At 42.2% G+C, this 12,952-nt stretch overlaps 1 protein-coding gene across 2 annotated transcripts in view; it reads left to right on the forward strand.

The window, feature by feature from the left end:
* LOC128026213 (histone acetyltransferase KAT6B) overlaps positions 1-12,461 on the forward strand; it is a 36,619-nt gene extending 24,158 nt beyond the window's left edge. Inside the window, exons 7-17 of one of the 2 annotated variants that reach the window (XM_052613067.1) lie at positions 145-1,043; positions 1,696-1,817; positions 3,318-3,418; positions 3,580-3,721; positions 4,079-4,240; positions 4,506-4,599; positions 5,399-5,630; positions 5,846-6,002; positions 7,309-7,560; positions 8,204-8,477; positions 8,576-12,461. In XM_052613067.1, coding sequence (XP_052469027.1) covers positions 145-1,043; positions 1,696-1,817; positions 3,318-3,418; positions 3,580-3,721; positions 4,079-4,240; positions 4,506-4,599; positions 5,399-5,630; positions 5,846-6,002; positions 7,309-7,560; positions 8,204-8,477; positions 8,576-11,190 — 5,050 coding nt within the window. In that variant the 3' untranslated portion in view covers positions 11,191-12,461. The remainder of the gene's footprint in view (positions 1-144; positions 1,044-1,695; positions 1,818-3,317; positions 3,419-3,579; positions 3,722-4,078; positions 4,241-4,505; positions 4,600-5,398; positions 5,631-5,845; positions 6,003-7,308; positions 7,561-8,203; positions 8,478-8,575) is intronic. The other variant, XM_052613069.1, reaches the window with a different exon arrangement.
* Positions 12,462-12,952: the final 491 nt, after the last annotated feature.

The raw sequence follows: 12,952 nt of genomic DNA on the forward strand, positions 1-12,952 counted from the left end.
CTTGATGAGCACTGATAGACACAGTGAAATGTGTTGCTGAAACTGTGAAACCAGGCTCTGGCTTAGTCACAGTCTAGATGATCACAGAGATTCTCATTCATTTTTGGCTCATGTTTTTAATGCAACCATTGTCTGGGTTCACAGGTCTGACAGTGGTGGTCCGGGATCCGTTGAGCTGTCTGAAAAAGCACGGCATGGTAGGGGTTCCATAAGCACTTTCTGTACCCCACCCTCATCAAGCACCTTTATACCCACCACAGATGCCAGGAGTCTCACAGACCCCCTCACATCCACACCCACCCTCACTACGTTACCCCCAATCAACAAGAAAACCAAAGGTCTCATTGACGGGCTTTCCAAATTTTTCACGCCATCGCCCTTGGGTCGCCGGTTGCACGGTGGGACATCAGGCTCCTCAAATCAGCACAGGCAGAGGAAACGGGGCTATCGGAAATGCCATGCCAGCATGACGACGCCAGGTGTGAGGTTAAATGCCCCGTCTAGTGTTCTCCTTACCCCGTCCCCTTCACAAGGACACAGCCCCATCTCGCTGAACCCCGTCCAGTCATCCTCACCCTCCTCCGCCCACTCCCCCCACAGCTCCTCCTCCCAGTCTAGCGGCCCGTCCCTCAGTAGTCTCCCAGGCAACAACCAGCTGAAGGGACTCTTTGATGGACTGTCTCACATCTTTACCACTCAGGGACAGTCCCGGCAAAAGGGACTCCCCAGCTACGCACCACCCAAGCGAGCACGCCGCAGCCAGGACATTTCCACCTCACCCAAAATGTCCCTGCAGCTTCAAGGAAAGAAGTCTGTCAAGGGTTTCGGTAGTAAATTAGCATCCCTATCCGGTTCAGCCTCAGGATGGGCGCCCAAGCGGGGCCGGCCGTTTAAGTCAGCACTCCATTTCAAACGAACTCCCTTCTTGAGAAAGCACAAGCTGCTAGGCAGGATTAGGTTTAAGGCCTCCCCAAAGAGGGAGAACACCACACCAGGGAAGGGCAGATTGGCAGATGGAAGAGTAAAACCAGACCCAAACTATGGTAAGCACAGGGGCCTAAACCTCCGAACGACCGACTGGCTTTTTCATCTTCAACCGTTTTAATCATCTTCCTTATTTCGAAGCCAAATAACATGGATTTTTGTTTTTCAACTAATACTGCATCTCTACATTTTTGGTTGTAACCCTTTTATTCAGTATTTTTTGATTAATTCTGAAGCCACTAAAGCCTTAGATTTCTGCTCTCTGCTCACGTCCTCATGCTGCTCACACCTGCCTCTCAAACCAAAGTTATTAATGCTTTTTCCCTTTAGTAACAAGCGCTTTAATGTAAAGTGTTTGCATTTCAAATGACCCTTGCTCCTGGTTTGGTTCCCTCTCAACCTCTGCACAAATGGAGTATTTGTTTAGAGGGCACTGTTGCCTAGAAACAAACTGTGATGTGTGGTTAGAGGTTTGAGGTTAGTGTGTTGGCCAGCAATGTTGATATGAGCCTTTCCTATCAGCCTTCCTTTTCCATGACCGTAGAGATTTGCATGCCAGCAGTTGTGATTTTGAATGCCATGTTATCAAGTCTAAGGTTAGTGCTTGCTTGTATTAGCTTTGGGTTTTGTTGTGTCAGCATCTTTTCAGTTCTTTTGTACTATATTCTGCAAATATAGACTCTTAAAGGGCTTTTTTATGACCTCTCACAGCCTTTAATGCCAAGAGATGCCCAAGAAGAGAACCGCAGGAAGGAAGGATGACTTTACTCAATGACCATGTGGCTGAAGAGGATCTGAAATTGTTCAGACACATCAAGGAGATCACAGCAAAGGTGAGGGGAGTGAGCCACCCGTTGTCAACAGAAGAGGTTTAAGAGCTCACTGCAATTTTTCACCTAAATAAAAGCTTGATAGTTCAAGAAATCAAGACCTAAATATTGCTAAATAATATAAAATAATGATATTTTTCTTACATTTGCAATAGTATTATTTCATTTTGTTTACTGATTTTTAGGGGTGTAACGGTACGCAAAAATCACGGTTCGTTACGTACCTCGGTTTTATAGTCTAGGTTCCGTTCATTTTCGGTACAGTAAAGGAAAGAAATGCAAAAATTAAACTGCAGGTTGTTTATTACTATAAACTTTTAATAACAATTTGTTTACACTTTTTAAAAAAAAAATACTTTTTAATAAAATATATATAAAATTAAAAAAGAATAATAAATAAAATTCTGCTGCAAAGTTCTCCACTAGATAAAATACTCCATGTCCATGTCTCAAACCAATATCATATCATAAAATATAATGAAATATATAAATAAATAACTATGATTACAGGGCAGCATTACCAAACCCAGCTTGTAGGTCTGCTAATATAAAAAAAAAAAAAAAATATATATATATATATATATATATATATATATATATATATAAATATCTAAATATCTATATATCTCTTTTCCAAAGTGTAAAGTGCAGCATCAGTTTCAGTTTTTAGACCTGCTCAGATTTTATTGCATTGAACCGATTGGAATGAAGAGCAAAGGTCTGTTAAATGCCGACAGGAGCTGCATTTGAATTAAAATCGTTTTTTTCCTAGTTGTAGTGATGTTCACACTCGCGTGATGCCTTTTGAAAACCTTAGGCCAGTGACACACTAGCATATTGCACCTGTCAAACAGTCTGTTTTGCCGTCAATACTGTTGACGGTGTCCTTTATCAGTAGGCTTTATATTTATGCTCAGCTTGAAATATAGATATTGTTGTCGTGAAGACAAGATCCTGGTCTGTCGGCGGTCTCCCTCTGTCACCTATAGCAGCAGCAACGCGCCAGGCACGATTCTGGTGTGTAAAGACACAGAAAACGCAAGGCAGCAGAAACGCACGCTCATGCCATGCAGCCAGTGTGTCACATTAGAATCAACTGCAGCGCGGGATTTGCGCTGAACGCAGAGACTACCGCAACTTAATATGTTCGTTTGGAAACACGAAAATGTACTTATGTTCCGCGAACAAAATATTGCATTCATTCATTCGGTACACACATGCACCGTACCGAGAGCCCTGTACCGAAACGGTCCAGTACGAATACACGTACCGTTACACCCCTACGATTTTATTTGTTTTACTATTATTCAACCTATGTTGTGCTACCCTATTACCTGGTCTCCCAGTCTGGTCTTTGGCTGGTTTTATGGAGGTTCTGTGTATTTTTCCTACCGGGATTCCATTTTAAGTCACATTAGACCAGCAAAACAACCTTGGCTCGATTAGGTGGGTTTAATTAGAGCATTAATTCGGTTTCTAACTTATAATTTATTTCAAAAACAGAAAACTGGTGGTGATCAAGGACAATCCCCTCCTTTGATTGAGTTTGGGCAATATGAAATACAAACTTGGTATTCCTCGCCATACCCTCCAGAATACTCAAGGTAAGTCTAAAATTTAAAAAAAAATTCCCATGCAGTTTTAAAAATGTTTGCCAGATACAGGCTTAAGCAAATGTAAACTAGTGTGTGATTTAGAGTTTCTCCCTGCTTTTGTAACTTATACCACATTTTTCGTTATAATTAACTGCTGCTCACCTTCTCAGATTACCGAAGCTTTATCTCTGCGAGTTCTGCTTAAAGTATGTGAAAAGCCAGGACATTCTGCAGAGGCATTCAAAGAAATGTGGGTGGTTTCACCCTCCAGCTAATGAGATCTACAGGAAGGATAACCTCTCTGTGTTTGAGGTCAGTTTATGCTCTAAATTCTTGCACAAGGGGCACATGCACATCTTCATCCGCATCCTAATTCATCATCTGCATTTGCAATTAAAACAAGAGCGGGTTATGTCCAGAGATTAAAGGCTATGAAGTGCGACGCTTGTTGAAAGACACATCTCAGAACTGGATTTTTGTGGATTAATCATGTCAGATTAAGCCAATTCCTCAAGGACTCTGTATCTTGTTTGTCTAGTGAACAGTAAATGCATCAAAAACCTAGTAGTCCTCCCAAAAGTGTTTTAAGTCCTTTCATTGCACTCCGTTTATGAATTGTGAACTTGACATGTAGATTTAATTGTTTTCTTTTTTGTCCTCTTTGCCCAGGTTGATGGAAATGTCAGCAAAATTTTCTGCCAAAACCTTTGTTTGCTTGCAAAACTTTTTCTGGACCACAAGACATTGTATTACGATGTGGAGCCTTTTCTCTTCTATGTTCTAACACAGAATGATGAGAAGGGTTGTCATCTTGTTGGATACTTCTCAAAGGTATTGCAACATTTAAATAGGTGCAATATGAATTATATATGTAATCCTATGACAGTGAAGTACAGTAAGAGTAACAGTGGGTTATCTAGTGGGCTTCTGAAGAATTTCTTGTACGGTGCCTGTTTTGGATCTGAACCTTTTCTGAAATATGTTTGAAGGGTTTTGTGTGGTTGTTTGGTTCAGTTCAGGACAATGGCAGGTGCAGTGAATGCATGCGTTGGCAGTGTGCTGACACACTCTATCTTTCTCTCTTTCTCTCCCAAAGGAAAAGCTTTGCCAGCAGAAGTACAATGTCTCCTGCATAATGATCATGCCTCAGTACCAAAGGCAAGGATTTGGGAGGTTCCTCATTGATTTCAGTAAGTTATTCGTTAATTGGTTTGGAAGTTTTAGGAAATGTGAGCATTAAATTGTTTGCAACATGAAAGGTTGCTTCTTTGCATGAAAGCAAAAAGAGGATCTGTTCAGACTAGACAGTCATGATAGAAAGAATAGTGTACTTGGTTTGTATATCTTTTATATGCTGTTGAATGTACTACATGAGATCATTTGTTTGCTTGTGAATGTTATGATTTGCTCTCTGTGTAGAATTAGCATACTTTAATGCAAAAGTCTTGGAAAAAATACTTGAAGTATAAGTAATTATCTAAATCTGACTTTGCTTAGTGCAGGATTAGCTCAAACTTTAACCAATAATTGCATAATTTGATATGTAAATTAATAACTCTTACGAGTCAGTGTACAATTTAAATTACAAATTTATATTTGTGTGCGTGTCTATCGGTACTTGGACTGGTTTGTAATTGTCTTCTCTATTTTTATCCATTAATAAAATACTGTACTGTAATACTGTTTAAATGTAACACTGACATCACAATAACTGAGGCAAGTCTTTAGCCATTATAATCAAAACTATAATTGTTAAATTTCTTACAAATAACACCAATTTAGTTTTTTTTTAAATATCATTTAATCCAAGCTTGTGAAATATTCCTCAAAACCTTAAGAAGCTGCGTAGAACCATCACTACTTGTCGTCATAAATTGTGATTGAGTTGTTTTATGTTTTGTCTGAGTGACACTCGATCCGATCTGACAACAATACTCATAAACAATCGTTTCTCATCTCCTCTCTTTGTGTCTTTTTCTGTCTTTCCAGGTTACTTACTTTCCAGGCTAGAGGGCCAGGCTGGCTCCCCAGAGAAGCCTCTATCAGATCTGGGTCGTCTGTCCTACTTGGCTTATTGGAAAAGTGTCATATTGGAGTACCTGCACAACCACCCAGATAAGAGTGTCAGCATCAGGGGAATGAGCCGAGCCATGGGCATGTGTCCACATGACATCGCTACCACACTTCAGCAGCTCAACATGATTGATTTCCAGGATGGCAGGTGGGTTTGACTGTGGTGGTATCTGTCAATCTCACATGCTTTCAGTGTACTGCGTTATCTCTGAAGACATTATTAGATTTCAATATATTTAATTAAAGCCACAATTATATGAATTTTTGCATGTGCATCAATACTGAATTATAGTTTTGCCTACTTGTTTCACAAAAACAGTTTTTAGTATTATATATAATGTTTAAAATGATATGTTTGTCTAGGTTTATAATCATCCGGAGACATCAACTAATTGAGGAGCACATGGATAGACTGAGAATGAAGCCACGGCTTCATGAGGTTGACCCTGACTGCCTGAGCTGGACACCAGTTTCAGTCTGCAGAAGCCCACCAGGGGAGCTGAAGAGGGCTATAGCACAGGTAAAGGTCTATTCACTATTTGATCAGGGACTGAACACAACTGATTTTAGGGAACCCAGTTTTTATTTGTTTGTCTGTCCAAGTACAGAGTGCTCTAATACTTAAAGCCAAACTATCAAGGATTTTTCTTTGCTAAATTTCCCTTTATTGAGCCAGTACAAATAAATCGATAAGTGAAATCTGGTTAAAACCATATTTTTGTTTTACCCTGCAGTCGCTATGATGATCTTTTAATACTGATTTATATTCAGAGCTTTCAAGTTTGATTTGACAGAAAATCAGGCTTCTCTCATTCTTCTTTCTATTGACTTTGTCCACAGACAAAGAAAAAATCTATGGCAGTATGCTACTTGATGTACTATTTGCACAGATTACTTATTTTTTAATGCATATCTTGTAAGACTTTCTACTCCCTATCAGTGCTCTTGGTGTAGCTAATCACGTTACGTAATCACAGACACCTATATGTATACCTATATTGTTTCAAATGTCAAAAAAGCCCCCAGAAGTAGGCACTGTGCATTAATACTGTTGCTTAATCCATAGAGAATGAATCCTCTGCAACAAGCTTTATATAACTCTACAACAAATATCTAGGTGGTTTTCTTGACGCATACAGAGGCGTGATCAGTTCATTCCACAGGATGACTTGTAGTCCACACTACAATTACAGTCTCGCATTAAATCACTGTTTTGTCTGCATTATTAATGTTTGCAGATATCGCAGTGGAAACAGCAGATTTTGTTAAATGCCCCTTTATTGTTTCCTTTTGGCCTCTGACACCACCTGACTCTCTTTGCATAATGCTGAACTCGACTCTTGTTGGTTAGATGATCAAAGGCTGCTCTGGTGGCTGTCTAAAAGCAAAGCTTATGTTTTAAAATTCAAACCTATTCAATAAGCAGATCATGGTGATCACTCATTCCTTACTTGGCTCTGCATTATTAGCTAAAAGATGATGCCTGCATGAAAAGTGAGCTAAATTTATCCCATCGTTTGCCTTTCAGGAGTTCAGGGTGAGTTCACAGAGATAGCTGAAAGCACTTTCAACAGTAACCCAGCTTCCTGAGCGACCTAAATCAAAGCCCTGTATTATTAATGCCTCTGAATATCCCATGAAATGTAATCTTCCACAGCCGCTTAAAAATAAATGTTGCTGAGATCAACGGCTAATCAAGAGACAATCTCTGCACTGCAGGGGCGCTGTGGATGCAAAATGGATAACTGAGATGTTATTTGTCTGCTTGGCTTCAGCCTGTACAGTGACTCAAACAAGCGCATGTTTGTGTTTTTGTGGCGTAACAGGCGGACCGTCGTGCGGGGTGTAGTGCGTCAACCAGGAATTTGACAATGGGGATGGGCTACAGTAGCACAAGACCTCCACTAACCAAATGCAAGAACGTCAGCAGAAGATACTCAGACCCACTGTTTGCCAACAGTGCTGGGAAAGATTTCAAAGTGAGTGAAGAAAGCAGTGATGATGATGACGATGATGAAGACGACGATGGTGAAGACAGTGCAATCAAATCCCAGTCGGGGCAGGGGCTCAAGCGAAAGGTAAAGATCAGAATCTTCTAGTTTTCTTTGCATCAACAATTGTTCACATTGAATTTCCTTCATCATTTGGGAGGCGTATTTAGTTGGATGGAAAAAGATCCAAAGCTATCCATTTGCCAGAAATTTCCATCAGTCCTTAAGTCCATAATTATAAGTAATATAGCTTTCATGATTTGTGTGGGAGATCTTGGTTCTGTATCACCAAGTAATACTGCAGATTATTTGCACTGGGGTACTGCTATCCCAGAAAGCCTGGGGGAGAATATGTTGTGAGGAACTTGCGGTCAGCTTGATTCTGCACACACTCATTTGGGGTTTTGGGCAGGCTAAGCTTTCCAAATGAATGGCCTGTGGTGTAGGCACTGAGGTCTAAATGATGGGCTTTTGCATTTAGATCTTGAAGCAAGCCATTCACAATGGAGCCACATTTCCCTATGTTTAGCATCACCCTTGACTATCTGTCTCCTCCAAACCTCTGCTTTTTGGATTAAAGGGCATATCGGACAATTTGACAAAAAAGTGGCTGTTGTTAAGTCTAACAGTCTTGGACATCTCACTGTATTTATTCCATTCTCAAGCAAACATTAGTCAGCTCTCTGTTTAGTGAATAGCCCCCTTAAATTTGTTTGTTTGTTTTTCTTAGCATGCACCAACTCTTCGACGGAAGAGAGGGCGAAGGAGAACACGAATCAACAGCAGTGTCACAACCGAGACCATCTCAGAGAGAACAGAGGTGTTAGACGAGCCATTCGAAAACTCTGATGTGGAAAGCCCTCTGCCGCAGCCCAGCAGGAGGGGTGGCAGCGAGGATGAGGAAGAGGAGAAGAGCCAGAGATTACACATGCGCCGGCCTGGAAGACCAAGGAGATATGAAGATGACAATCACTCCAATCAATCTAAAGCAGGGAATGTGGAAGGTAAAACCATAAATGTTAATATTTACAACATACTGCTTTGTTTGCATATTTGAAAGAGAAGGTAACATGGGACATTTTTTTTTTTGGTGTTTCTGAAGCAGTGAAAAAGGACAATCCTCGACCTCTAAAACGGAAGAAAGGCTGGCCCAAAGGGGTCAAGAGAGGCCCTCCTAAATGGAGACTAAAGGAACGCAAAATGGGCTTTAAGCTCAACCTCTACACACCTCCTGAGACGCCAATGGTCACAGTGGAGCAGGAGCAAGAAGAGGAGCAGGATGCCAGCCCTGCTTCCTTCTCAGGACAATGCAAGTCGATTAGAAATCCCAGACCAGAGGACCCAGAGCTGGACCCTTGCGATTCAGAGCCCCACAGTCCTGAGCCATCTGAGTCTCACAAAGTAAATGAGAACGGGTCATCAGACAAATCTGACTCGGTGGAAAATTCACCCTGTGGTGATGAGACCAGTGAGATAAAATCAGGTCCAATAGACGATTCTGAAGAGTCCTCTCAAAATACAGAGGAAGTCAAAGACCTGAAGCCAGAGGGTGAAGCAGAAGGCAGGGTTGGTAAGGGCTCAGGTAAACGAGATGAAGAGGAGGATGAAGACGAAGAGCCAGAACCATCTCATGTGGATGATCATGATGCGGATGATGAGGATGACAGCCATGAGCAGAGAATAGACAACCCGGTGCCACTACCAGAAAGAGACCTTATGGAAGACCCAGAGCCAGTTCCAACTCCTAGTAACAACAATAAAAATCCTGAATTGCAGCCGAGCCTTGTGGACCCACCGCCTCATTGCTTAGAGGAGCTTGGAACTGAAAGCACTCTCTTGAACTTGGACGTGCATCAGGGTGACACTGTGGACTCTGATCATCCTCCAGACTCAGAAACAGAGGAAGAGGATAACAGTCAGAGGCCTGAAGAAAAGCATATGGGCCCGTTGACCCCAGCAATAAAAGAGGACCATAACATTTGCCCTGAGCTTGACATGGAGACTGCCCAAGCAGTGCAGTCTCTGACTCAAGAGTCTGAGCAGGAGAGGCACTTTCAGGATTGTGTGGAAACTCAGGAGGCCTGCCACAGCCTACAGCGGTATGTTCACGTTGAGCAGAGCCCTCAGATGACTCCCGTGGATGACTGCCAGCAGTCTGATCACAGCAGTCCTCTGTCTTCTGTCCATTCTCACCCGAGCCAATCTGTACGATCAGTCAACAGTCCAGCAGTGTCCATTTTAGAAAGTGGTTACACACAGATCAGTCCTGATCAGGGCACTGTCTCAGTGCACTCGCTTCATAACAACATGGAGACTAGTCCAATTATGGATGTGCCCTCTGTGTCAGACCATTCTCAGCAGGTGGTGGACAGTGGCTTCAGTGACCTAGGTAGCATTGAGAGCACCACCGAGAATTATGAAAATCCCAGTAGTTACGACTCAACACTGGGTAACAGCATTTGTGGCACGGGAGCAGGAGCGGGCGCCTCCTCTCAGAGCAGCTGTTCCTATGGCAACCTCTCCTCCGGTGGCAGCCACAGTCAGAGCAGCTGTGCTGTGTCCCAGCAGATGGCCGGTCCTGTAGTGAACAATACTGGCTCTTGCAGCATGCTCCAGCAAGCCAGCATGAGCTCCCCTCAGGGATGCAGTGTGAAGTCTCCGCAAGGCTGCGTGCCGGAGAGGCAGCCCAGCCATCCACACGGCCATGGGCACGGGCATAGCCACAGTCACCACCACAGCCATCACCAGCACCATCCACACCATCAACATCACCAACACCCACAACACCAGTACCAGCAGCCTCTGTCGCACTGCTCCATGCCGCCCAGTTTCCCTCCACCCATGCAGCTGCCAGACATCCCAGAATCCAACAATCCCTCCAGCAACCTGGGCCTGTACGACCGAATGGGCCAGGGAGAGTATGGCGGTGGACACTATGGTCAGCACTCAGCTACGTTCAGCCTGCATAAGCTACAACAGCTCACGAATACTCTCATGGACCACTCTTTGCCCTTCAGCCATTCTGCCTCACACACCATCTCATCCTATGCAAACAACAACGGATCATTGTCCACACAACTCGGTCCTCACAATCCCTCGCTGGTGTCACTGTCGCAACCTGGTGGAGGTCCTCAGTCACAGGCTACTGTGACTCCTCCCCCCAACATGACACCGCCGCCCATGATGCTGCAGCGCAACATGGCTACACCCAACATGAACATGGCCCAGTCTCAGAGACTGCAAACGCAAATGGCCCCCAAGAATCACCACCACCACCCCGTGTCCATCCGCTCCAAATCGGCCCCTCTGCAGCCCCACCACCAGCAGCAGATGTACGGTAGGGGTCCTCAGACTGTAGCCATGCAGGCTCCTGGGCGGACGCTGGCTATGCCGCCACGGATGAACATGGGAGTAAACCTCATGCCCGCCCCGGGTTACAATGTCAACTCGATGAACGTGAACGTCAATATGGCGATGAACACTTACAGAGTGACGCAGCCCATGATGAACGGAGGCTACCATGGCAATCCTACCTATATGAATCAATCTCCACAGTACTCTATGCAGATGGGCATGATGGGTACTCAGCCTTACCCACAGCAGCCCATGCAGGCTCCTCCTCATGGCAATATGATGTATAGCCCAGCAGGTCATCATGGTTATGTTAACACTGGCATGTCCAAACAACCCTTAAACGGGCCTTATATGAGACGATAATCAGCGACCTGAAAGTGAAGGGTCATGATGTTGCAAAGTCAGCTAGTTGACTGGAGTTATTTAGTTTGTTCTTATTTTCATAGTCAATGTTCGCTTTTATGGATCTTTCTGAAAGAACCAGCACTTGGTAAGAATGCAAAAAAAGTTTTGTTTATTGGCTAAATTTTAGCTTTTTTCCCCTGTTTAGGGGAAGCCTTACAGCATCAGATTTAAAATGTAACATTTATGTAAGCGTAAATCTCCCCCGAACTGCATTGCAGTTGAATGGAGGTTACATTTTCTTTAAGTTGGAACCTGCATTATGGAACCTTTAAATGTGCCTGCAATGTATGTTTTTGGACAAAAGAGCCTTTTCAATGTACCTTTAGCAATCGCAAGGTTATATATGTAAGTCTGTACTCATGCCTTCCTATTATTTAAATTATTGTAAATCTACTTTTATATTTTTTTAAATGTAAGGTTACACTTAGCATGCTATAATGTCTTTGTTAGTGACAGTGCATCAAAGTAGTACTGTACAGTGTTGTGCTTAAATAGCAAGCAATTTTATATTAAATGTATGGCCTTGGTTAGGTTTGCCTCATATGGAAGGACAAATTAAACTCTATTTTTGTTGATTCTAATACTGTAAAGATTTGAAAACATTGTCCCGTTTGGCTTGGAAGATTCTATTGCTAATTGTGTATAATTTGTTACTTTATAACAAGTTTCTTTACCTGAGGCAGCTTTCTGTTTTTATACAACTTAAAGCAATTTCTGTCCCAATAGCAAAGAACAGTCAGTGTCAGTATTTGTACATGTAGAAATCTAAATCAAAGGCGGAGGGTAAACGCAAACATTTCAAATGGGGCAGAGTTGCAAAGTGATTATGAGTGTCAATTTACTCCAAAGTTGGTCTTTTATGAAATGCCTTTAAACTTTCATTCCATCTGTAGATTTTTTTTTTTTAATCTTTATAAAACATCTGATTTATATTTTACTGAAATGTAGAGCAGTAGCCTTGTTGATAGACAAAACAGATGGCATGTAAAAAGGTAAATTGTATCTGTGTCTGTTTGTATAGCTTATTTTGTAGCCTTTGTACCTGTACAGAATGGCAGTTTGACGTAAGAGGGATATCCTGATTGTACTAATTAACAGAGCAACAGTCCTGTATTTATGAGTTACCTTTTTAGTTGGTCAATTAAATGCTGTACATTTTAGCAGAAAATAAATTATGATGAGCCACTGACAGACTTTAAAGTGTGTATGGGCTCCGTTTTCATCTCCTGCTCATTGTGACTCGTACTTTCTTTCTTGAAAGGATCCGTTACAGCCAACAGATTTTCAGATGTATTGTTATGGTTGGAAGCAATCTTGTAGAGTGCAAGGACTACTGAATAGAGAAACGAATGCTTTTCTCTGTAGATGGATTGATCAATTTAGCTAGAAGTCACTAACATGTATCTAATGAAACAACACAACTGCCTTTGCATTAAAAATGAACCAGTAATGTCCTTGAGGACAAATAGAGCCAAAGGAAGTACCTCTTTATTATTTAGACCATTTTATCCTGCCATACAAACATTACAAATCATTAATTACACCCCAGAAAGTATCTGGCTGTGTGTCTGAAAGAAATTGCTGCATATTTCCTTATGTTTAATCAATAAACGAACCATTCCTTAAATCTTGAACTAACTTGACTTCAAGTCAAATGGCCTAAAAACTAAAGAACAGCAATAATAATCCAATTGAATTTGAGGTCTCCATCCATTTTCCA

This window comes from Carassius gibelio, chromosome A13 (assembly GCF_023724105.1).
Source record: "Carassius gibelio isolate Cgi1373 ecotype wild population from Czech Republic chromosome A13, carGib1.2-hapl.c, whole genome shotgun sequence".
NCBI classification, from domain to species: Eukaryota; Metazoa; Chordata; class Actinopteri; order Cypriniformes; family Cyprinidae; genus Carassius; species Carassius gibelio.